The following is a 27113-nucleotide window of genomic DNA, read 5'->3' on the forward strand; positions in this document are numbered from 1 at the left end:
TCTGTCAATTCCAGTACTTCCTGGGTCAACTTTGCTTCTATCCATTTGGCAGTGGTAACCTCCATCAGATATTTCTCGAGTTCATCTAACATGTCAGAACTTTCATTATGGGGATTCTGGGTTGCATTTGGAGGGTCGGATCTTTTGTTATGGCGATTCCGGGTTGCATTTGTTGGGTCGGATCTTTTGTTGTGGGAATTCTGGGTTGCATTTGTAGGGTCCGGTCTTTGGCTGTGGGGATTCTGGGTTGCATTTGAAGGAATATTATACGTAGCTGTTACCTGACAGAAACCAAAGAATATTGTAAAACTAATAGTCTAATACGCATGCAAAGACAAATGGAGAAATTTGACAATTATCATCAAATAAAAAACAGAGATGCAATTATGAAAATGCTAGTCAAACTTAGGTACAATCCAAATGAATAAAAAAGTATTGGCAAAAATATTCCGTTCTCTCAAAAGAGAGACACTCCGGACATCACATGCGCCACCTGATTCACTATTACCACACAAACTAGAAGTTCTTACTTGTTTCATGAGAAACCTAATGTTAATTATATTGAAATTAAAGTAATGTGCTTGATCCGTGGCAAATAACTAAATTTTTATTTTTCATATTAGTAGGGAAAATTGTGTTAATAATGTTGATCTCTTTAATTACAATGCAGCAACTCTAGCGTCTTCATTTTCTTGAAAAATGATGGTTGACGGTAAGTAGTAATGATAGGATCAAATAAAAGAACCACCAAGAACAAAGATGCAAAAGCATGAAATATTGGATATCTAATAAAAGGTGTATAATGAACTTTTTTTTTCTTCTTAATTTTGATGCCAGAAAATCTTGGCTACCTGAGTACTCATGAGGAAAAATAGAGAAATAAAAATGAACAGGCCAAGAATTTATATACCATCGAGTTGCCGAATCCTCCAGTGCACCATCTTGAATAAAAGCACTGAAAATTCATATGTGCACGAATTCAATTAGAAAAATTCACGCTACAGTTCATATATATTCTTGGCAAGAAAAAACAAGAACAGGAAAAAGAAAATAGGACAAAAGGAGGATCAAAAGAGAAAATGTACCTCCATGAAGAAGTCACAAATGGATTGACACAGAGAATTTGCCCTTCGAGCGGTACCAGGCTGCTGAGGCTGGCCATTGACGGGATTTTCTGTGGCACGATCTGGCAAGCTGAAACACCCACCCATCGTGTTTCTGTCTTTCTCTTTGTGAAGGTGTAGATAATTAAGAGTGTATGGATAGATAGGTTTCAAGAGAGGAGAGCAGAGAGAGCAGAGAGAGCAGAGACAAGGCCTTGATAAATACTTTGCCTTCTTATATAATAACTGCAAGCGCAAGAGGATGGGAGTGGAATATTTGCTTACACCTGGTGTAGATGAACTATTCGGAATGTTAAAATATTGGTAACATATTAGATTATTGAGGAGGGTTCAAATGCATCCAAATTTTTGTGCATCCAAATGTACGCTATCTTTAAAAAAAAATTTCTCTGTTTTCAAAGTCCGAATAGTCAATCCGAACCGTTAGATGCGATCTATATATTAAGATGTGCTTGGAGACCAAATTTTATATTTTTTGAAACTTTTTTACTATTTATTAAACCACTTTGAAAATCGCTGATTTTACATTTTTTGGACCATTGGATCAGCGATTTTCAAAGTGGCTTAATAAATAGTAAACAAATTCAAAAAAATGTAAAATTTGGTCTCCAAGCACATCTTAATATATAGATCGCATCTAACGGTTCGGATTGACTATTCGGACTTTAAAAACAGAGAAAAAAAATAGAGTGCATTTGAGTGCACAAAAATTTGAGTGCATTTGAACCCTCCTCTAGATTATTACTCAGTTATTATACGTATATTGTGCCTGGTTTACACGTCCTTTAAGCTTTGATAGTTTTGAGTTTTGACCATAACAGACTCTTGAGTCTCTCACCCCAGCAAGAGAAGATGTATTCTGCTCACCTGACGGTGACTGCACCGCTTATATGAGGGGAAGGTTTATCCGGAACCGCTTGTCAGTGAGTAAAGGTTGAAGCACAGCCGCACAGGGATCCTTAGCCGGTGAGTAAGGGAATGCGTATCCTCTGCATTAACTCAAAGGGGAATCTTTTGATCAGTGAATGAATTTCAACCGTCTGATTTAAAACGGATTTAATTCATGTTTATAACATAGGGACTCTTAAATATTAGTGTAAATTTAGTCAACACGAATCTTAAAACATATCGATTGATTCAGAAGTATTAACTCAAAATATTCCTTTTTGAGTTAATGCAGAGATATGAATTCGTGAGTAAGCGGGACTCTTAAATATTAGTGTAAATTTAGTCAACATGAATCTTAAAACAGATCGATTGATTCAGATATATTAACTCAAAATATTCCCTTTTGAGTTAATGCAGAGGATATGAATTCGTGAGTAAGCGAGACAAGTCCGCAAGAAAATGACTGAGGATGTGATAATATGCATATGATATATTAGTTCATACCGTGAATTAATATATTTATTTTTAAAATTAAACAGTGGATCCAACAGTGCCTTTTGATTTTATTGTTACTGTTGGATCAACAATTTTTAAAGTGGCTTAATAAATAGTAAAAGAAATTAAAAAAAATATAAAATTTAGTCTCCAAGCACATATTAATATGGAGAATGAGATGAACGGTATGAATTGGTTATTTGGACTTTGAAATCGGTGATTTATAGTCCAATGCACAAAGGTGCCTATGTATTGCAAATGTATGGTAGCCTTACTCTCTCTCTCTCTCTCTCTCTATATATATATATATATCTCTCCTCCTTATTAAGGAGCTTAATGTCTAGATCCTGCAAGGGTCTTGATTTACTGTTTTTTTTTTCAGAATGATGCTCAGCCGTTGAATTTCCATATCGCACATAGATGAATTTTCCAAATTATGAGCTTCAACACTTAAGTATGCATTGGTCGCGCTGCATATGATCCCAGTGCCCGTAGACCGCACGCCGCACTCGTGGACCGCACCTCTGAACCACGCACGGCACCTGCGGACCGAGAGCCTGTGCACCGCGCACCCTTTTTCTTTTTTTTTTCTGCTGAAGGCGGGATTCGAACCCAGTTGGGTTCTGTTGGTGCTAAAATTCTTACCACTACACTAGAGTTCACATGTGTTATCTTGTAGATAAATATAGTATTTAACTATTTTTATCTACAAATTTGATTTAAATTATCTCTCCTCCTTATTAAGGAGCTTAATGTTTTCTACTACATAATTTGCTCTCGTTGCTGTGCACGGGCACGATTACTAGTATATATATATAGGTTGGCTAATATCAAAACGTTTGTTCTAGAATCGTGGTGTAACCAATTGATTTTCCAATTTCCAAAGTCCAAATGGTCAATCCAAACCGTTAGATGTGATCTCTATATTAAAATGTGCTTGCAGACCAAATTTTACATTTTTTAATTTTTTTTCTACTATTTATTAAGTCAGTTTTAAAATTGTTGATTTTAATAAAAGTGAAAAATTTATGGATAATTGAAAACAACGATTTTAAAACTGGCTTAATAAATAGTAAAAAGATTCCAAAAAATATAAAATTTAGTCTCCAAGCACATTTTACTATAGATTGAATGTTGAACGGGTTGGATCGACTGTTTGGACTTTGAAAATGTAAAAATCGAAATATTTTTTCCATGGCCGAGAAACAAATGTTTTGATATTAGTAGGGTTAAAATGTCCCATTAGTTTTGTGCCCCAACAATGTTATCTCTATTTTCAAAGTATAAGCAGTCGATCCGAACTGCTTAATATGATCTCCATACTAAAATGTGATTGTATACAAAATATTAAATTTTTTGAATTTTTTTTACTATTTTTAAAAATAGATACAAAATCATTGTTTTTAGAAGATTTTGGATAATGTTGAACGGTTTGGATCCAAGCACATTGTTTCTAAATTTGTTATCCAAGCACATTTTAGTATGAAAATCATGTTAAACGGGTCAGATCGTTTATTTAGACTTTAGAGATAAAAATAACGATATTGACGCATGATAGAGTACAAAACCAACAGAGTATTTTAACCCTACTCATCTATAGTAGCACCTTTTCAGAAACATTAATACATTTAATTACAAAGAACCCACCTAGTTCATTTCTATTTTCTCCCTTTATTCTTCGTTATACACCTTAATTTCCTCGTCTTTAATTGGAGCAGTCTAAAAGTGTCATACACACATTTAGTTTTTTTTTTTATAATTATTTGATTTATTTCCTCCAATAATAGAAGTTTCTCACCCTTCTCCGTTAAATTTTCACAAAATAGCAGGAAAGTAAAGTTAGGTAGTACTAGATACCAGTCAACGACTAAAAAAAGACGGGAGTACTATAAGAGGATCTGAATCCTGAACTAACTAGATCGGAGCGAATAAGTCGGATCACGCGGTCTCTACTTATTCCGGAACTCCAACAAATCTAATTCCACTATTCCACTCTAATAACAGGTAGTTCTCCAGGTATTCCAGGAATAGCAGCCCTTCCTGGGATAAAAAAGAACAACACCCAAAACTTATCCCGGCTAAAAAGAAAAACAAGTTAGGGACCTAGGGTTACCTCTTGCGCTCACATCTATTCCTTCTCCCCTTCTTTGATCGATCGCTTTATCGCTTGCGCACTTTTCTCTCTGGATCCGTTGTCCTTGATCTCTCTTCATATCTCCTTATATATCTTCGTGCGCGTCGATTTTTTCGAAATCAAAGGGTGTTCCTGCGAGATCGATTTCTCCCGAGGGACGAATTACAAGGTAAAACCCTAACGTAGTAGTTATGTACAGATTATGCGATGATTTTAAGCTCTTGGCTTGCCTGATCGAGCTTTTGTAAGTTTCTAGTCCCTTGATCCTTTCCTCGTTGCCATATTAGACATTTTTTCTGATTGTACTCCTCAAAACAATAGCTCAATCGTAAAGGAATGAAGCCTGATATCCCTATGTAGCAATTTTAAGTTAATGCTGATGCAGAGTTTCTGTATTTAGAGAGTTAATCTTCCCTTTTTGTTTCTTTAGATGCCTATATTGTATTTTGGACTTAAATTTGTTTTCACAATTGAAGCTAGGTCCTGTGAGGTTATTTGTCAAATTGAACATTTGGTAATTGTTTGTATAGTATTCGTTTTACATAAACTAGTTAATTAAGTATTGTTTGAAAAGTTTGTGGCCTAGTCCTTTGGATCTTTGGTTCATTACAGACCTAAACAAATCTATTGCAATCTATTTGTTAGAATAATGCACCTTGTACTTATTGCACTATACAAGTACCAGACCAAGCAGTACCAGACCCAAGCATTACAGTATAGTTTTCCTATTCTACACTAGTATTATAATACTGTTGAGGTGATTATAGCTATCCGGTTTTCCCCAAATCCAGTTGTGAAGAACCTGAAAGGTAGCAGAAATTTAGACCAAAGAAATCTAATCTTTCCAGAGACCTGACACTTCAGACATCTGAGCAAGAAATAGACTTTTTGAAGTGTTCATGATTGCATTTAATTACTAATATATAATTAGATACTGATTATGTGCTCGACTCTTAATTGTTTAGACAGTGAGAGAATGAGCAATCAACAAGTTGTAGCTCCTAGGGCTTCGTCCAATGGATTTGGCCCCAGAAGAAGCGAAAGGGATAATAAGCCCCATTCTTCTGCCAAGTCATCAGGTGACTATTTTATATAGATAATTACAGAACTAGCTAGATTTATAATTTAATAACCAGTTTTGGGTATTTGGTGGTTATCTTTGCTTGATGATTAGTTGGTTGGTGACAATTAGCTTATGAGTGAAGTTAAATAACTGGTATACTGGTATGCGATTAGCACTGTTGACTTGGTATTATTGAGCTACTTGCATTTACTTTGAATTCCTTTTGTTCTTTGTTTCTTCTGGTTTTGTAGTATTGTCACATCTGGCGACTTGAACATTTCTTGTTCCAAACTTTGAACTATGGTGGGTTTTATGTTATGATATCTGTTTTTCCCTTGTTAAAATGCCGTTTTTTAGATGCTGTTATTGAAAAAAATTTAAAATGTGTAGAACATATATTTCTACCATACTCTGATCAGTGGGAGAGCAGAACAATGTTTATAACTGAGTGAATAGTACTTGCTAGTTGTGGGGGTAAACTTTAGTTTAGAAGCAACACTGAGATTGTTAAAACTTATGTGGAAGTTTCAGAGTAGGTCTGATATATTCTGAACATGTACATGATTGGTGATATATTTCATTTCAGGCACTGTGAATGGCGGAAAATTGACTCACGCCAGTCCATCCCATGACCGGCTAATGTATGTCATAACTTATCTTACCGGTTTGCCGGTTGAGGTGCATGTTAAAAATGGATCAGTTATTTCTGGGATATTCCATGCAGCAAATACCGACAAAGATTTTGGTAATTTTTATGCTTCTTTTTACATTCATGGTTTTATTTTTACATTCATTGTTGCCCACACCTAAATTTTTACATCTTATTGTAGGTGTGGTATTAAAAATGGCACAAATTACAAAAGGGAGTTCTGCTCGAGGCCAGAAGTCCCAGTCAGAAGTTGTTAAGAAGCCTGAAACAATGGTTATACCATCACGAGTGGTAGTCCAAATTGTAGCCAAGGTACTATAAATCCTACTACATAACCTGCTGTTCACTTATTTTTCTCAAGTTTGGTGCCCGCATTTGATGATCCGACCAAATGTGTCAGGTCCAATATCTTGAACTGAGTTTGACTTTACTTTCTTTTTTTGGCAATTTTAATTGCAAACTTTTGTTATATAAAAGACTGAACTCCCATGTAGCTCATTATAAAGATACAAAAATAATAATGGAAATCTAATATGTATTTCAAGACCAAAAGAACTTGACAGTATGGCAATATCAACAGAATATTTGACCTTGGTCAGCTGTTAGGAAAGGATGGGTGGAGGTCAGCATTTCTGATTCCTGCTGGTTTGGGAATGACATGTCACTTTCACTTTCACTTTTATTTGTATTATTTTTATATTTATTTTTATGATTGTGATTGGGTTTCATTTCTAGCCTACCCCAACTTGTTTGGGACTAAAGGCTTGGTTGTTGTTGTTAACTGGACCATAAACTGAGCCAAGACTAGTATATCCAGTCATAGGCATTTTTCTTATTTTATACATGCATTTATAATATGAACGGAATATTTGACCTTGGTGAACTGTTAGGAAAGGATGGGTCGAGGTCAGCATTTCTGATTCCTGCTCATTTGGGAATGACATGTCAATTTGAAGGAAAAAAGAATGTTAACTAGACCATAAGCTGAGCCAAGACTAGTATTTCCAGTCATAGGCATTTTTTATTTTATTTTATACATGCAATTTATTATTGGTTACAGGATGTTGCTCTGACGATCGATGAGCTAATGAGTGCTGGGAATGCTTCTGAGAAGAAAAAGGACCTGTTGATTGACTCAGTCATATCTCAATCACGCCATGTAGAGGAGCGAGAACTGGAGAGGTGGGCCCCTGATGGAGATGAATCAGACTGTCTTGAACTGGAGACTATGTATGGTGGCAGAAAATGGTCCAGGTCAGTTTAAAAAATCAATATTATTTTGATAGTTCTGTTTATGCATATATAAAGTGTACTTTGGTGTTTAACTGTGCTTGCCTTGGATGAAGGAATTGGGACCAGTTCGAGACCAACGAGGTATTGTTCGGGGTGAAGAGCACCTTTAATGAGGAGATCTATACTACTAAGCTGGTGAAAGGGCCTCACATGAAAGACCTCGAAATGCGCGCCTCTAAATTGGCCAGAGAAATTGAGGGTGAAGATACTGATGATCTGCATTTAGCTGAGGTGGAGCTTGTAAATCTATCTGTTTTTATATGTTTTATTAAAAACTAACTTTTGCCATCATGTTAAGAATCTCTTAAATATCTCCATATACTGATAAGCCCCTTGTGATTCCTTTTGTTTAATAACTGTGTTGTTCATGCAGGAAAGAGGCATCAATTTTCTTGACAATGTGGATATAGATGAGGAGTTGCGGTACTCGGCTGTAGTAAGAGACAACTGGAGGGGCCGGGAGGTGCAAAGTGACAGCTGGCGGTCACGAGAGTCGCAGACGGACAGCTGGAGAAGGCCAACTGAGACCCAAAGTGACAGCTGGCGGTCCCACCACGAGACCCAAGATGAAAGTGGTGAAGCACTTGGTTCTGCTATTATTGACACACCTCTTGATTTATCCACTTCTTCGTCTGTGGTAACTGGGAATGCTATTTTATTATTTGTAATGTTACATGGAGTTTTTGAGAAAAGAATATGAAAATATCATCTAATTTATTGCAGGATGTTGATTATACTGACTTTGGAAGCATGCTAACTTCTGACTCTGTTGAAAATAAATCAGTGACAATTGATGAGAATGCCAGGTTAGTTTGCTTCATTCTTTTCTGATATCCTAGAAATTTATCTCTTCTAATAAAGTATCCTACTTGACATAAATAGATGTCACCTTTAAATTGTGGAGAGGCAACTGCTGCTTTTATTTTATTGAAGCAATTTTTTTTTTTTTTTTACTAAATAGTTTTTTTTCATGTGTTGTACAAATATAGGTCTGAGGAAAAGAAGATAAAAGATGATAGTGAAAAGTGCACAGACAATGCAATTCCAGACATTAAGGTTAGTCATTTAAATAGCACATTAATTAGTACTGTAACTAAACTATTGTGCTACCTACTAATCAGAATTCATTTGCTGTAGCCTTCTGATGACGAGAAAGCATCGGCTTCTGAAGGTCAGTGTATAGCATAGATAGACTTGTTAAGCATTTCAGTAGGCTCCTATTATCACCAAGCTAATATTCAATAATTAAATATCATCAGATGTGAAGAAAAACAAATCATGTAAAACCTCAGAGCATGAGCCTTTTGATTCATTCTCATCTGGTAAAGCGGGGCCTACAACTGAGCCACCAAATACCTGGTCTGCACGACCCGGTAGCTCAACCTCCAATGCATCTGAGAGAGTTGGTGGCTTATCTCGAACTTCCTCTGTTGCATCCCTTGCTTCTGACAAATCATCACTCAACCCTAATGCTAAGGTAATGGTAAACTTCTTTTTATTAATTTGTTCTGTGCATTACATAGACAATTAAGTTAGTTTTGACGTCATGTAAATGCGATATGGAACAGGAGTTCAAGCTAAATCCAAATGCAAGGATCTTTATGCCAAATTTGAGGCCTCAAGCGCCAGCTGTACCGGATACCTCTTTCTATTATCAACCAAATGTTGCTCCTGTCCAGCACATGCATACTGTTCCTATGGCCATGGGAGTAAGTCGTTGAACATCAATTTTTAAGTCTATTTGCTTTTTTATCTTTCTGTTTTTATGACTTTTTATGTGCATGTTGCAAAGAACTGCAAGGAATCCTATTTTTGCTTAGTTTATCTTATCATGGCTGAAAATTAATTTTGCTTAGCATATCGAAACACTGACAAAAAAAATTAAAATGTGGAGAACAATGACTGACAAAGGTTATAAAATATTGATGAATTTAAGATGAACCAAATATTTTAGTAGTTCCTTTTTGGTTATCAGTTTGTTGTCATGTGATATATTTTTTTTAGAACTGTTCATTTTTATAAAAATAACCTTGTTCTTTGAATTTTACAGATGGGAGCGCCTTTTGGTGCTCCGCAACAATTCGTATACAATCCCCAAGCCGGTGTACCCTTGCAACAAGCTTATGTGCCGCCTAATGCACCTCCTGTAAGATATTGTTATCTTCACTTTCATTTTTTTTTTGGGTGAAGCAATATTTAATTGGGGAAATTTCATGTATGCCCCTCAAAAACCTCGAAATTATGTACTTTCCTCTCTAAAATTCTTAATATCATATAGATCCCTCTAAATTTCAAAAACTCACAAAGTTGCCCGATTTTTTTTAAATTTATAAAGTACCCATTTTACCCTTCATTAAGAACAATAATCTGTAGCATGTTTAAGAGAAATGTTCAACCTTCTAATTGACCGGTTGGGAGGGCAAATGGCTCATTTTCTTACTTATGACATGCACACAAGCGTATGCCTAGCCGTCCCCGTGTATGCCTCACAAGTAGAGAAATAAACTATTTGCCCTTAGAAACTGACCAACCAATTAGAAGACTAAACATTTTTAAACGAACTACGTATTTTTATTTCTTTAATAAAGGTTTAAATGGGAATTTTCTAAATGAGTATTAATAAAAAAAGGCAATAAATTGGGTAAATTTGGAATTCGTATCCTCTGCGTTAACTCAAAAGGGAATCTTTTTAGTTAATGAATCCTGACCATCCGATCTGTTTTAAGATTCGTGTAGACTAGATCTGCACTAATATTAAAGGGCCCCCTAAATCATAATTAGGGGCCGGATTGACTCTGTTTAAAATCAGACGGTTGAAATTCATTAACTCAAAATATTCCTTTTTGAGTTAATGCAGAGGATACGCATTCGTAAATTTGTGAGTTTTTGAAATTTAGAGGGGTAAATATGATGTTATGAATTTTAGAGGGGGAAGTACGAAATTTCATGGTTTTTGAGGGGCATACATGAAATTCCCCCTTAATTGGGTTCTATGGCTGATTTAAATTTAATGAGCTTCTAATATGAAGTTGTTTCCCAAAGCGACGTATATATGGACAAAAACCAAGTAACAAGCGAATACAGGAGACATTTTTAGGAAACCTTTATATTTTTCTGTACACATGAAAATCTTTCTTCTCCAACATATATCTTGGATGTGTTTCCCATTTAGTTATAGTAAAACTTTCTTTTTATTACACTACATAGGTACAGTATGGGCAGCAAATGATGATGGGCCAACCTCAACCTCGACCTGTTTACTTTATGCAGACTTACACACCCCCTGTAAGTCCACTAGTTTGATTTAGATTGCAAATTGTAACTTGTGTTGCTTATGATCATATTTCATTCAGCAAGCAATTAATCTGTATTATCATTTTCCATTGTAAAACATCTTGAATAATAACATTTCTTTTATCTGTTTCAGCAGGAAATGCAATTTAGAGGGAGAAACTTTTAAGGATGAAATTATAGAATGCTCTGAACTTCAGTAGCTGGTGGTGAATCATCATTAACCTCTAAAGAGGTGCTAACCTGAAACGCTGATATTTCACACTCATATCTAGTTTGTTATGGCTCAGATGGTTTCTCTTAACATGAAAACTTATTTATATCCAATTTTGAGCTATAGTCAGACAATGGATTGATGAATTGATGTTTTATTGTGCTATTTTCTGTTTCCGTGTCTGTCTGTGTGCGTCTGTGTCTGTCTGTGTCTGTGTTGTAAATTACTAACATCAAACATGGAATTATGCTGTTGCTGCTAGAAGTGCTGCTCAATCAAAAGTCATAACATACTATTAACTTGCTGCCATCTTTGGTAATAATTTGTAGCCCCTTGCACTTAATATCTATAATTCTTTATGGATTTTTTTCCCTTGCATATTCTTTCTTCCGGGCTATTTAATTTTGTCGTAGGCTCTTTATTATTAATATATGAACTTAAGTTTGACCTAGAACGGTTTCCAACAATCAAGTGGAACTCTCGAATATAAAATATTTCTTTACCCAAGTACTTGTGTTTAAGCTTTAGAAAAGTTTATTTACCCAAGTACTCGTGTTTAAGCTGTAGAATTTTTTTCTAATTCTTAGGGGTGAGTAAGAAAATACAGTATTACAGTACATACATCATTTTAAACGATTTTGAATCTCTTTGTCGTTGTATAAAATAAACTTGAAAGATTAAAATTTATAATATATTTGTTTTAATGTTATCAGAACAGAATCGGATGTCGGATATTGACTTGGTTAAAGTTTGAGTCAACAGTTTATTGATTGGACATGATGATTCAACCTATTTAATCGATGATTTTTTTAAAATAATTATAACTTATAATACGAATGTATATTTGCGTCTAAGTTCTTCTGACAAGGAATAATGTCACATTTACATAATAAGCCTTTTAAGTTCAGGAAATTTGTAAACAAATGAGAAGGTAATGGCTAGAAAGTTCGATCCAGAATATGCTTGAATAAAGTAACAAGGAACAAAGCTTCAGGCTAGCTGGACTTGTGTACCTTTGACACCGCATGTTCATTCATTAATTGTAAGAAAATTTGGAAAAACAAATAATAAATAAATGAAGATTTCATTTCTTGGCAAAAGAAAAATATTGGGGTTATTTGACAACTTGAATTCCGAACAGAATCGGATTAGTTGTTTTAAATTCGCAACTGTTCACCTTAACACTCGCCGATTTGAATTTGTAGCAGAAAATTGATGAAGGTGATGTAGGTGGTAAATTTTATCTCTTTACTTTAGCTTTGTTAAATAGTAAAGTTTAATGAATTAGAACTTTGAATGTAATTTTGATGAGGCAGAAGAGCAACGGCAAACGATGCATCGGTGCATCCCGAATTTTTTATTAATAGAAAATAAATAAATAAAATATCGAAATACAGGATTATTTTTGGATTTTTTTGAGATATAAGTAGAACGGGTTCAAATATCCCGTCCCATGGGACGGGACTAATTAACCCGTCCGAGTTCCTTAACCTAATTAACGTTAACAACAGCATAGTGGTGAAAAAAAAAAACGGACGGAAAAGAAAGATTCGTCTAGGATTTCACTAGTAAAAAAAAAAAAAGCCCGGACGGGGAAGTAAGACCTGTCCGAGAACTATAACTACCGAATAAGATTTTTTTTATATATATTATATTATTAAATTAAATTAAATTAAATTAAATTATATTATATTATATTATATTATGATTTTATATATATTATATTATATTATATTTTTTGTTTTTTATATTATATTATTATATTAATATACTTATATATATTATATTATGAGTAGAACTAGTTGTGCTTAAGCTCACCAAGGTGTTTGGTGAGCTTAACTCCAAAACTCATTAAATCGGTTTCAAATGACGAATCTGAACCGTTAGAACCCGCCTATCTTACGAGTGATGTGTTTACATGTGAAAATTTTAAACATTTGAATTAATTTAGTATAAAGTCAATCGGTCAAAATTAAAAGGTTAATAAATTAATTTTAGTACATTCATTTTTTGAACTTTTTTTTACCGCTTGACTTATACTAAATTAATTCGAAAGTTTAAAATTTTCACATGTAGATGTATCACTCGTAAGGAAGGCGGGTTTCAACGGTTCGAATTCGTCATTTGAAACCGATTTGATGGATTTTGGAGTTATGCTTACCAAACACTTTGGTGAGCTTAAGAACACCCTAGTTCTACTCATAATATAATATAAAAAACAAAAAGAATATAATATAATATAATAATATTATAAGTATATTAATATAATAATATAATATAAAAAACAAAATATAATATAATATAATATAATATAATATATATATAAAATCATAATATAATATAATAATATAAAAAATATAATAATAGTCCGGGCTGATTTTCCTTTTTTTTTTTTTTTTTTTTTCCTTCCACGACTAAGCTGCTGTTAGCGTTAATTAGGTTAAGGAGCCTGGATGGGTTAATTAGTCCCATTCCATGGGATGGGATATTTGAGCCCGTTCTACTCATATCTCGAAAAAATCCAAAAACAATCCCGTATTTTGATATATATATTTTTTTCTATTAATAAAAAATTCGGTCGGTACATCTCAAGCGTCTGCGATTGCCTCTCCAAGAGGAGGTGGTGAACAACGCACAGGAGGCATCGCAGATTGGAAAATTTTTTTTTTGCACGCTCTGCTAAAGAAAGCAGGGCCGGTCATGAAGATTTTAGGGCCCCGGACGGAAAAAAAATTTGGACTCTTTATATATACCAGTGTTGTAAAAAACAATCTTAACGGTCGATGTTTAATCGTTAACAACGGTTAAACTATTATGAATACACTTATCGGAGGTCTATTAGTAAATTTTTCCGATTAATCGGTCGATTATTCTCAATTATTCTTAATTATTCCGTTTATTCTCATTTGATCCTCCGTTTATTTTCATTTATTCAAATTTATTTTCGTTTATTCCAGTGATTATTTATTTTTACATTGTTTTTTTTTTATGTGACTGTGTGATAATAAATTTCATAAACATATATTGCAGTTTTATTTGTGTTTGGCTATACATCCAATTTTTTATATATGTTTTTTCTTACTTATTTTAAATTAATTGATTAATTCCTCTATTATTTATATACCATATATTTTTCTTACTTACTAATGTAATTTTTTCAATTAGTACAGCATGTTCATATATTAAATTAAGTTGTTATTACAAACTAAATTTAATGATTTTATGTTGGAATGTTTTATTTCTTTCAAATAATATATTATTAGTATTTGAAAATGATTAATTCTTGAATTTATTTTTTCATTAAATAAATGTGTTACTTACACATGTAAAGTGCGCGTGTATTGTTAAGCATAGTGTCATGTTATAATAATAGAACTAAGTTAAATTAAGTTTATTTGATAAGCTTGATGAGTTAAATAAATTATGAATATATACACATAATTTTAATAAAAATACAAAATTATTTGCATAATTCTGATTAATCGGCTGCATACCGATTAATCGCTTGATAGTATCCCGTCGGTTTGAAAAGCGCATACTGTTATTTACAATACTGATATATATAATTTTTTTTATTGATATGCCAATAAATCATACCTATTTATAAAAAAGTTTGAAGTATTTATATATTCAAAGTTTGAGACCTAGTATTTTATTTATTTTTAATATATACATATTATTTTTTTAAATATATATAAAATATTTTTTTCTTTTGGGTTCCCTTGAATCTTGGGGTCTGGGGCAGTTGCCCTAGCTGCCAAGCACCAGGACCGGCCCTGAAAGAAAGAAAGAAGTGAGAAAACCGAGTTTTCCTAACAGATCAACAGTTATTTATGAAAACCGGATATATAAATCGCTTTAGTCTGGTTCAGTTACCTAAGCGGTCATTTAAAGAATCAAATTGGATTAGGATCCGGAATCGGATGGTTTTTTTTTTATTGAACCATCCGGTCCGGTCGAGTTATTTGTTTGGTGATGTTTGATTGAGGCATAAATTGTGGACTAAGAGGTTAAGGTCTTAGTAAACCACAAAACATGGAATAGTTAGGTTGTCCTAACAAAATATAAGTCTAAAGTTAAGCAGTTAAGTTAGATCTAGAAGAAGACTAAATTTCAGTTACCTTAGAGATGATTTCAGTTTAGTCTATCTCTAGACCTAATTTGTGCGATTATGATTTTTTGTCAATATTATTTTTCACTCCATTTTCTCTTAAGCAAGCAAACAATATTTTATATATTAATTTTTGACACTATAAATTAATTTTGGAAATATAAATTATATCTTTTGTTATAGTTAATAATGTTTATTATATTAATTTCATTATGTTACCTGTTATAGAAACAATTTGATTGTCAATGTAATGCACTGTTATTTTTATGAATATAATTTAATGTACCGTTATTTTTGTTATTTTAATTTGATTGTCAATGTGTTTCTAAATTATGTGCTGATACCTTTAAGTTTTTAATTAGGATATCATTTATTTTTCTCATATTATGTAATGTTATATTTAATCATAACTGCATGTAAAGGGAAAAAAATTAAGCCATGACTTACAAATTACATGTTTTAAACTAATAAGAAATAATTTAAGTCATAATTTAGCTTTAGACATCAACTTAAACATGAATAACTTAGACAGACTTAAGAATAACATAACAAACTTAGATCTTCTTAACCTTAAAACTTCAAGCAAACACCCCATACAACAAATGAAAACCAATAGTTTAGGTTTTCCTGCCACAGTGCCACACTTGAGTATTGATGATTATCCTTGATGATCAGCTTATCTAAAATTCAAAGGAACTGTTTCTACGTTAATTAGAAATTTACTTCTAATACCTTTTCTCTATTTCCTAAACAGAACAAAAATAAAATATGTACAGAGCCTCCGTTTTCCCCTTCCAGAGAGAAATGGCACCTGGCAGTCTGAGACTAAACTGAGGCCCACAAATGATATATAGGCCTAGTGGGCTCTGATGAGAGCAAAACCACACCACAAATCATCCGGTTTGAGTTTTATTTTCCCACAAGGGACATGAATATAACTCTGGACTTGTTTTTATACTAAAGGTGGAGAAGAACAAGCACTACCTTAAAATTGATTGAATAGACTTCAAATGATTAATTTAAACCGTTCAAACAAATTTACTTTATGAGTGTTGCGTTTACATGTAAATTTTTTATGCGGTAAAAATGTTAAAAAATGAATGTATTAAAATTAATTTAAAAACTCACTCATTTGACCGCTTGACTTAATAGTAAATAAATTCGAAAATTTATAAATTTGCATATAAACATACAACTATTGAAGTAGATCAATTTGAATGGTTTGAATTCACCGTTTGAAATTGATTCAATAGATTTTGGAATTGATATTATATAAGCCTAAATGACACTGTACTAGCCATACTTCATAATCTATTCTATAGTATCGTACAGCCTTTTACTTGAGAGCAAAGGAGACGAAGTACTGAAATTTGGTTGATGATCCACGACCATCAGAGCGTGAATGACGGTCATGATTCTTTGGGATCGGTAGGCTGTACGTAGAGGATTGTTCCCAAATGAGAGTTTGCTCTGCTGGGATGATTTCTTTTCTCATTCTTTTTCCTCTCGACTTGGACTGTTGGGATGAATCTTTGACAATGATTTTTGGCGACTTCTTTCTTCCTTATGGATTGTCAGTATGGTGGCGTTAACAGTTGTAATTAAGAGATGAAATTTCAGATTAAAACAATCTGCCCTTTTTTTTATTCTAAGTTTTTTTTTTAATTTTTTTTTTGTGTGGAGAAGTTTAAATTTATTTAAACTCATACTCATTACATAATGAGTAAAGTCATAATTTATTTATTTATTTTTTAAATTTCTCCTAAACTCTTATTATTTGATTGTGAGATACTTAATTTTTTCTATTGGTTTTGATTTCTAAAGACAGGTTCATGTTTTTTCTCATTTAACCATTAATTTTTATCGAGATTCATGCAAATTTAAACGGTTAGATAAAAAAAGAACGGTTTGGGACTCCTAAGCCCAACCAGCATTGGAAAGGGAAAAGAGCCCCAAGCAAAATGTTTTCTTGCTGCATGTCCATTTAAATTTAAATTTTAAACCAACTTAATAAACCCAAAACCACAAACATGTTGTCCTTTTCATTTATGACACTAAACACTAGGCCTTGAACCAATATGTAAGTTTTTCAATTTGAACTTCATTGTCCATTCAGCCACCGTCTACATTCAATCTTCTTTCTTCTTGTTTCACCTCTTTTTAGTCCGTCTTTCATATCTCTTTGCCTTCGCTCTACCACCTCCATCAGCAATCCACCTTCCGTCCTCTGTCTGAAAGGGACGGAGGACGGAGACCGGCAGCAAACCCCCCTCGCTCCACTGCTCCTGCCAATAAGTCACTACCTTCTCTCAATCCCACAGTCCCACCGCAACTTCTGCACATTCTCGTTGTTCTTTATACTTTTCGGAAGAAGCGAGAGTCGGCAATGATAGCCCTAGTCGCTAGCTCTTTCGTCCTCTTCAACATTCGTCGGGAGTTTCAGGGAGAGTTGGGAACAATATCCCTAGTCACTAGCCAGTCGATGGTTGTCGATGTCTACTACCGATGGAAAAGGTTTATTTTATTTTGTTATTTTAGTTGTTAGATGTTAATGTTCGAATGTTGATATTAATGGAGTTCGATGTAGATGACGTTCTGAATGTAGAACAATTGAAGTAATTTATGTTTAATTAATGAAAATTATACTTGGCAGCCACTGTTAGTGGTTTGCTAAACCCTTAACGGGTTCAACCCGTTTTGCCCGGTCCGTACCCGTTACCCGAGCTACCCGTACCCGTACCCGGTCCGTACCCGTTACCCGAGCTACCTGTACAAACGGGTAGACGGGTACGGGTAATAAACGGACCGGACAACCTAATTTGAAAAAAAACCCGTTATACCCGTACCCGCCTACCCGTACCCATCTACCCGCATACCCGTACCCGTTACCCGTTACCCGTACCCGACCCGTTTCACTTCAAAAAAATTTGAATTTTTTTGAAAAAAACAGAAAAAAAAAAAAACCACGCGGACAGGACCCGTACCCGGATACCCGGATCCGTACCCGCGGTACCCGTACCCGTCAACCCGCAACGAGTACGGGTAATAAACGGACCGGATAGAGGTTTTGGAAAAATTACCCATCTACCCGTTACGGATTTTACCCGTACCCGACCTACCCCTTTACCCGTCCTACCCGTTACCCCTAACGGGTAACCCGGAACGGGTCACGGGTAACCCGTTAGCAAACCACTAGCCACTGTTAAGGTTTCAAAAAAAAAAGAAGTTCAGATTTAATTAAATCCGGATTTTATTTGGATGATTGCGGGGCAGTATTATTTGAACTTTGAGATTTGTGCCAAGTTAAAAAGAACAACTTTGGACCATCCGATTCAATTGTACTCAGTCCGGTAATCTGAGAGGATGTGAATTCCATTTGAATCAACCCTTCCGATCAAATCTGGACCATTCATTTCAGATCAAATCGTCTGCAGCAAATTGGAACTGGAACAGTTTGATATTGGATAATTTGAATGCGTATCCTCTGCATTAACTCAAAATGGAATATTTTGAGTTAATAAATTTCAACCGTTTGATTTTAAACAGAGTTAATCCGGTACCTGCTTATAACATGAGGGGTCTTTTAATATTAGTGCAGATCTATTCTACACGAATTTTAAAACAGAGCAGACGATTGAGATTAATTAACTCAAAAGATTCCTCTTGAGTTAATGCAGAGGATACGAATTCGGATAATTTAGCCATATATGTAAAACAATTTTTATAATTTTGAACTATCAAATTTGAATGTAGTCCACATTTGTTATGATCATTTAATGCAGTTCATAGCATTGGAGAAGAACTGAGAGCTTGCCTCAAGAGATGCATTTTTCATATTCATTTTAATTCCATAGTGGCTCTACAAAATAAAGAAAAAAAATGGAATATGAAAAGGACCTAATATAAAAACCTGGACATTACATTTTTCTAGTTTACATACAGATCGTTCATGTACTAGCCCAAAAAGATAAAATCATTAAAAACACTGCCCACATGCGCTGGATTTGTATCAGTGATCCTTGTCCCGTGGCCTACAAAAAAAGAGAAAAAGAAAAGAAACGGAAAGGGTTAAAGGTGAAAGAACAAGTAATGTTGGAGATGGAAAGAAGATTAAAAGGAAGAACAAAAAATGATCAATGCAATACTTAGAAATGTCATATAGCTATAAATTCAGAAAAAGAGAAAACAAAAGTATAAAAAGAGATTGTCTTTAAATAAATTTAATTTACTACTTTAGTTAAGAGCTTTTCCTTGAATCACACATGCAACAGAAAGAACTGATTCAGTGCACCATATTTTTTTTGCTTTGACAAAATATAATAATAAATTACAGAAATGGTCCCTCAAGTGTCATCTCTTCCAATGTTGATCCCGAAATTTTTTATTTGCAAGTACTTTAGGCCGGTGTTCATGATTTTTGCTAAACATTAATTTTATAATTTTGGTATCTTCAGGTGAAAAGATGGAATAATGCATATTGTAGAATAAATACAAAAAAATCCTGGCTTGGGCCTTGGTGTATTCCAGCATATATATATCTGGAGTAACAATATAAAAATCATCATAACATCAGGGTACAAAACGAAAACTTTGCAACTAAAACAGGAAATAAGCCATTTCTTAGACCCTGTTGTATTATTTATTGTAAACATAAAAGTTATCATATCATACTGGACACCAATTAAAAATAACCAGTTCAAACCGTAGAATCAGAACAAGGAATTTTTTTTAAAGAAAAAGGAGCATATACCAGTGCATGATCACCACCAGGAGCAGGCAACGGTAAAATAGTAGCAGTGTCAGTAATACCAGTGGGAAGTGGCACAGCTGGATTGCTACTTATAAAAGGTACTGCACCTCCAGCTTCAGGAGATGGTGCCGCTGACGGTGTGGGCTCGCTTACCGGCCGTACCGGGTCGTACGAGTACCCTACAGGGCTCAAAGCATTATGACCGTCTGATGGAAGCTTTGGGAGATCTCCACCGCTTGTTGGAGCTGGTGCACCGCTCGGTGTGAATGTCTCAGGTGATGGGTCCGGGACAATCAGCCGGTCTGGCCTGAATTTCTGCTTTAAAAAGCGCGCAAGTGTTAGTTATTTCTTGAATGTGGTTCAAGCTAGTGTTCATGCGTAATGCATTCTGGTTAAACAGAGGAAGGTTATGATTTATGAGATTAAATTTCCATGGACCAAAAACGAAGGCGCATTGTATCTGGCTGAGAGAGAGAGAAGAGAGAGAGAGTATACCAGGCAAAGAGATTGGCGTGGAAAGAAGAAGAAGAGGAGAAGCAGGGTTGGCGGTAGAAACGCCGAGAGTGCCGCCATTAGTCTTGTATTTTTTTTCTTTTCTTGTGAATGTAATGATGGCACTTTGATTTCTCGAATCTGTGTTTTATGAGTAGAGAGAGAGAGAGAGCACAGTGGGAAGTGGAGCAGAGCTTGTCGTTGACACAGAGAGCTAGAGGCTCTGTAACTCTGTTTTCCCTGTAAAGAAAATAAAAGCTCTCTCTCCCTCTCTATGTAAGAAGTGAGAAGGTATCAGTGGGAGACAAGAGGGAGGGGTCAGAGGGCTTAACACTTTAAGTTCCTCTCCTATATCCCAGATTTAGTTGGATGGATCTAAAAGGATCTTAATCATTGATTTCAGATCCAACGGTGCAGATCTTAAGTAGTGATCCAATCAATTCTTTTGCATTGGAGAGAATCTGCACATGGTTAGAGATATCTCAGAGGATGTGAATTCGAAAAAGTTTTGGGGGGAGAGAGAATCCGAAAAAGTTAATCAGTACTTCAAAGGCTGAATTGGTTTTATAAATAAGACATATAAATAGCTCCTAGAAGTTTAATTCCAAGTAGAAGCTAGCTACCTGCTCTATACTGATGCACATCTTTTTATGTTCTACCAGTGAAACGCTAGAATGCGTATCCTCTGCATTAACTCAAAAAGGAATCTTTTGAGTTAATGAATGTCAACCGTCTGATTTTAAATGGAGTCAATCCGACCCCTGGTTATGATATAGGGGTCCCTTTAATATTAGTGCGGATTTAGTCTGCACGAATCTTGAAATATATTGGATGGTCAAGATTCATTAACTCAAAAGATTCCCTTTTGAGTTAATGCAGAGGATACGAATTGGTAATTTATGCCCTGAAATATTTTGGCATATGTTAGTTAGTTTCACATTCAAACTGATACTGATATATTTTGAGACCTTTTCTTTCACAAATTTTTGGTAAATCATGCATTCATGCTTAAATTTCAACCTTTGAGGAAGTGTATTTGATGAACCTGAATTACCAAACTGTGGAAAGATCAGCGTATTTTGTTAAGGTTTTCTAAATTTTTTTTAAGAGTCAGAGGCACAGCACATGCAACAAAGGAGACTTTGGTAGCTTTTTGCTTCAATCATGGTCTTAAGATTACTTTCTAAAGGCATTCTTATCAAATACCAATCAAATCTAATAACTTTTTCAAATATTTTACTAGTAATTTACAGGTAGATTCAACTTTGGAGAGCAAAGGAGGCGCTGCTTTTGATTACACAGACAAAGAGAAAATGGGGTCGTACCGCGGCGCGTGATACCGTTTTTGTTTGTATCTCCCTGCTTTGTTTCGGTCTCGGATATATCACGAATCCAGTCTCGTTTTGCATGCACAATATTTCGGATTTCGGGATGTAAATTTTGGATAGCAATCAGTGATTAATTATAGTTCAGTGAGTTGCTCCCCACTAAGCACACGTATTTTAGCGGTTCGTTCAAACCGTTGTAACTAATATATCATCTCATTAAATTAAAAAAATGAGACCTACCTTTATTTTTTATTTTTTTAATGACAAGAAAACAATGTTTCACATGTGTGAAAGGTACGATGTGTTTCTTTATTCTTAATAATTTAACGGAAGGGATATGTTGATGCTTCGTAATCATATTATCTAAAAATCGATACATCTAGTAAAATAACTATTAAGAATAAAAAGCAAAATTGTAGGTATGCTTTTTATTATACAGATAGTTTATATTATAAATACGTTGAATTTAAAAATCGTTTGGTCGTTAATTGAATGTCTACAATATTCAATAGATGATCAGTATGTTTTCAAATTACACCAAGCTTGATGCACAACCTGAATAAACTATTAAAAAAAAATCCATAAATTTAATTAACTTTTGATAGTTCAATCATTTATTGTTGTGGCTATCAAGCACAAATGCGTTTGTTGTCGGTATAGTTTATGGAGTAAGGTTATGGTACCATGCATAATGCATGTTTGTCCATATTAAGGTTCTAAATAACGATTATTGCGTCATTGCTTTTAAAGTTTAGTAAAGTGTTATTGTCACACCCCAAACCAGAAATTCTGAATTAAGATGTGATCAACCTCGCCTCGTGCTTAATTAATCATTAAGCACGCAAGGCTAACCATAAATAGTAAATCAAATAGCAGCGGAAGCAAAAATAATATAAATATCAAGCATCAGTCACATAGCAAATAAATAAACATACACATACATAACATATAATTCGATCCATCTCGGATCCAAATAACACCATCTATAGAAGGGGATACATGATCTATCGAGCTCGTATATATAACACAGGAAATACGAGACTCGTAAACCTAATCAAAAGTCTAACCTAACTATGTCAAGTGACGTGGCCCTCAGGGACAACTCCTGACATCTCCTGCTGTGGACCGCCAGAACCTGTACCTAAAACCCACGGAACAACTTGTGGGTGAGCAACGAATCGCCCAGTATGTGACCCAGAACTATCCCTCAGGGATCCTCTACGGTCAAAGTACTTTTATTTTATAAAATGAATACAATTAAAATATGCACATGTGTAAACCTATATTAATATCTAATAGAACTTATAATACTTTTGAATAATGTCATGATGCGATTATTCTATTATGCCAACATGCGAAATAAACCCAAAATAAAATCAAGGTGTAATATCGGATATAAATCAAATCGGAATCCAGTACTCATTGCACTGTGTGTCCAAATACAATAATAATAATAATAATAATATGGATAAAGCAAATCACCCCGTGCCGTGCCAATAGTATCAAAAGAATCGAATAATATAATCCAAGGACTGTGATCAGAGTGCAATGATACACGTTGCCTAGTGACATCGAGCATTGCTCCACAAGAACTGCACACTAGCCGATGGTTATACCTTTACCAAAAGAATCTGAATAATATAATCCAAGGACTGTGATCAGGGAACAATGATACACGTTGCCTAATGACATCGCGCATTGCCCACAAGAACTGCACACTAGCCGATGGTTATATCAAAATCCGGTGTGTCATCTCGCCTAACGATTCATCACCCAAACATATCCAATAGGAGAAATCATACAATGCAAGTCGTAAAAAGTTAATCTCTTCCCTCATGAGCAGGAGAGAACTCTACCGTCCGGCCAGACCAATAGGATCAGGGGCTCGTCGACCTTATGCACTTGCACATCATTCCTCAAGGCCTGCACTAGCCTTGGGAACTTCCGTTCTAGGCAAAGTAGCTCCTAATGTAGGGAATGACTAAATCCCGAATCGTTCGTGCCTCAGGGCTCGCATCCGGCCCGCACGCAATGGTAAAATGAATCGAAAAGAATACATAATCAAGTTTATACATATAATATAAATCCTAAAGCCATCCAAGGATCAAGTGACCCTCAGCTCAGTGGCTGTCGGGCCGTCCCATGCCAAGTGACACCAAGACGGAACGAAGTCACTCGGCTCTGCTCAGCTCTCACCAATGCATGCGTATGCACGTAATATAATAATAATATATTGTCTCCACGAGAAGAAGACAAACTAGTATCCTAATATTCTAATAATATAAATATAGTATTATTTAATTACTCTACTCCTACAATACAGTAAATTCAGATTTTTCGGGGCTTATGCAATTCTACCTATAGTGCAGAAAAGGATAAACATGCTCTACAGTTTTAATGCAACTACTTAAAATAAAGTGCGAATGTCAGGTCAGATGGATCGACTGGTAAGAGTACGCCCATGAAAAGAATAATTCAGATATCCCACACCTGAGGGGGCTGGAGTCTCAGTCACTAATAATCAGCGTGCTCCGCGTATGCTCCGATCTGCGAGTCAGACGGATCGACCCACGGGTCGGACTCGTACGGAGTTGACTGAGCTGTAATCACGTAATTTAAACTAATTAAAATCTACGCTAATTTTATTCTAACCCTTGCCCCATTTAATATGTTTAAGTCGTATTCTTTATTATTTGATTTACAAAACTTGTCACTTGATTATTTACTTTGATAAATCTAATCTAATTTGATTTTAAGAATAAATTGTATTTTTATTATTTTAAATTTGAAGACAAATTGCTTATAAAAATTCTAATGTCGAAATATTCACAAAATTATTTGTTTGTGAGCTACGATAATTTTAAACGTGTCTTACCTAATAATATATCGTAATTACTTATCTATTTAATTTATTTTAACTTAACTCTAATTAGTTTAATACACTTTAGTTATTATATAAATTAGATACGTAATTTGTTTATAACATTCTAAAAACGAAATGTTTATCTATTTTACGTGTTTTTAATTATTTCTAGCTAAGTCGCACAATTCGCTATTTATTACCATTCTAATTCTATCATTTATTTGTTGTTTCGAATCTAAGTACAAAAATAATATTTTTCGTTTAAGTTTCAAAAATGTTTCAAATATTTTAATTTAAAACTTATTTTGAACTTTTATTTTATTATGTGTTGGGTGTTTTAATTAGGTTTGTTTCGGGATCATACAGGTGTCCAATCGGGCTATTATAGTATCTGCTCAAATTATGTTATGAGTCATCATCGAGGCATCAGACCCTGGACGGTATAATCATTTCCCGATTTAATTTAAGTTTACATAAGCATCCGGTTTTATTCGGTTACATTATTGAAAACCTAAATTTTTAAAAAGCCGTCTTTTAATCCATCGATTCCTTATACCTTTCGGCCCACTTGACTTAACAATTATATTTCCACTTAATTTAATTAAAGGCCCATAATTTAGAAAAAGGATCCAAGCCCTTAATTAATTAAGTCCAATTCGGATTGGGCCTAAGCCCAATAAATTTTCAGCCGAACTCAACAAGCAAAAAGGGCCAAGCCCAATAACATCACATATTCAGATTAGCCCCTGAATTTTTTTTAAAATTCTTTCAAGGGCCTATTTTATTCACAATCAACCCTAAACTTCCAGATACTCACAATTTGGTCCCTGTCAGTTCCAAGTCTGGTAAAACAATTCACCATGCACTACCAGTAAGTACACAAGGCACAAAGGCCAGTCACCACGCAGAAATCAGTACACACATCAGCATAGCGTCGTACCAACAGAACCAGAACAGACAAGGGAGAACAGAAGCAGCACACTAAGAATGGGACGGTACCAGTATCGGTACAGTACACACGGAGAGCACAGGAACAACACAGAGTCGTACCAGAAAGCACAGAAAAAGGTAGGGGTCCAGTACCAGTATCGGTACAGCAAGGCACAACAGAACAACCACAAGGCAACAACACAGCACCACACCCAAATCACAGCCTGGCACAAGCCTAACAGCAACAATGCGCAACACAAAGCAACAGCAAGCACAACAAAAAGCAACAGCAAGGCGCAACGCAACGCAACGACGAAAATTAGTGCCTTTGCCAGGAAAATCAACAACCCGAGCAAAGGCCATTTATCAAATCGAAACACGTCAAAGCCACATCGATCAATTTAAACGGGGAACTCGAGAATTTACCCGATTAGAGCTAGCACGGATGGGGAGATGAAAACGGCCGGTTCCAAGCGAATACCAGAACAGCACCAGGCCGACACCAGCACGGCACTAAGCAAGCGCCAGTCAGAACAGTCACAACAATCACCAAGCTCACCAGCAAGCACGACAACAGCCAAGTCACAGAACCGAAAACCCCAAACCCTAGGGTTTTGGGAGATCACAGTAACACAGAAAAATGGAAGGAAAAAGAGAGAGGTCTCAACTCATGAGCGGAAAAGAACCAGAGAAACCCAACGAGAGAGAGAGAGAGACTTATATACCCGTTAAAGCATACACAGGGACAAAAGGGAGCGGGTCGTGGCTGTCAGAACCGTCTGACAGGCCGTGCGGCCAAAGTCGTCGCGCACACAGGCGAAGTGACAGGAGCAGGTGAACCGGAGGCAACAGCGTCGCGCGCGAGAACGAGCGAGAGAGAGGCGATCGCCTCTCTTAGGTTTTCCGAAAAGGGGCAACGCGAAAGAGAGGAAGAGGGGCGACGGGGCCCAAAGGCAGGGAAAAGAAAGAGAGAGAGAGATCCGGGTGTATTTAAATTCCCGTCTCAAGATTCGTGCATAGGGTTTTGATCAAGGGGTTGGAAAATTCAGGGTCCTAATATAACTCATAACAATTTGTTTTACGAATTCATTTCTTTTAAAATTTCAAATCGAAATTTCTTAATAAACCTATAATGCCGTGTGAATATTATTTAGTGCTTAGAATTTAGATTTTTAGGATCTAATAATTCGATATTAAATAGTACATATATATATACATAAAATTAACGATAAATATTTATAATTCTTAAATAAATAAAATTTGAAAATTTTGATATAATATTATTCGTACGAAAATTTGTACCTTCATTCTACTAATTCCAACTTTATTAATTTCTTCACAAATCGATTTAATTTGATTTATTTTCTTTCTTAAGTTTTACGATTGTAACAAATTTTTGATTTACCAATTTACCGGATGTTTACAATTTATTTATAGTGTCATATTTTATTTTATGTTTTAACCCTCTAAATTTTAATGTACATAATT

General features: G+C 34.9%; 2 protein-coding genes across 12 annotated transcripts; one reads left to right on the plus strand and one right to left on the minus strand.

The window, feature by feature from the left end:
* The first annotated feature begins 4535 nt into the window (after positions 1-4535).
* On the plus strand, positions 4536-11529 carry CID4 (CTC-interacting domain 4). 10 transcript variants are annotated; one of them, XM_078316018.1, is made up of 16 exons: positions 4581-4810; positions 5607-5720; positions 6291-6449; positions 6535-6665; positions 7414-7607; positions 7700-7877; positions 8020-8179; positions 8213-8283; positions 8370-8452; positions 8636-8702; positions 8784-8817; positions 8906-9123; positions 9215-9355; positions 9697-9792; positions 10854-10931; positions 11074-11529. In XM_078316018.1, exons 2-16 carry the CDS (start codon positions 5618-5620, stop codon positions 11104-11106), a joined length of 1746 nt encoding a protein of 581 aa, XP_078172144.1. In that variant the 5' UTR covers positions 4581-4810; positions 5607-5617; the 3' UTR covers positions 11107-11529. The 10 variants fall into 10 exon arrangements, with proteins under 10 accessions (XP_078172139.1, XP_078172144.1, XP_078172145.1 ...); XM_078316019.1 differs by having other exon boundaries at positions 8213-8280; XM_078316013.1 differs by having other exon boundaries at positions 4536-4810; positions 8020-8283; positions 11077-11529.
* Positions 11530-19074: 7545 nt separating this feature from the next.
* Positions 19075-20725, minus strand: LOC144566467 (Cupredoxin superfamily protein). Of its 2 annotated transcripts, none has more exons than XM_078316492.1 (3): positions 20508-20725; positions 20013-20327; positions 19075-19293 (listed from the first exon to the last, which is right to left on the minus strand). In XM_078316492.1, exons 1-3 carry the CDS (start codon positions 20583-20585, stop codon positions 19210-19212), a joined length of 477 nt encoding a protein of 158 aa, XP_078172618.1. In that variant the 5' UTR covers positions 20586-20725; the 3' UTR covers positions 19075-19209. The 2 variants fall into 2 exon arrangements, with proteins under 2 accessions (XP_078172618.1, XP_078172617.1); XM_078316491.1 differs by having other exon boundaries at positions 20013-20330; positions 20508-20702.
* Between the last annotated feature and the right edge of the window lie 6388 nt (positions 20726-27113).

Source organism: Carex rostrata, chromosome 15 (assembly GCF_964058835.1).
Source record: "Carex rostrata chromosome 15, lpCarRost1.2, whole genome shotgun sequence".
In the NCBI taxonomy this organism is placed as follows: domain Eukaryota; kingdom Viridiplantae; phylum Streptophyta; class Magnoliopsida; order Poales; family Cyperaceae; genus Carex; species Carex rostrata.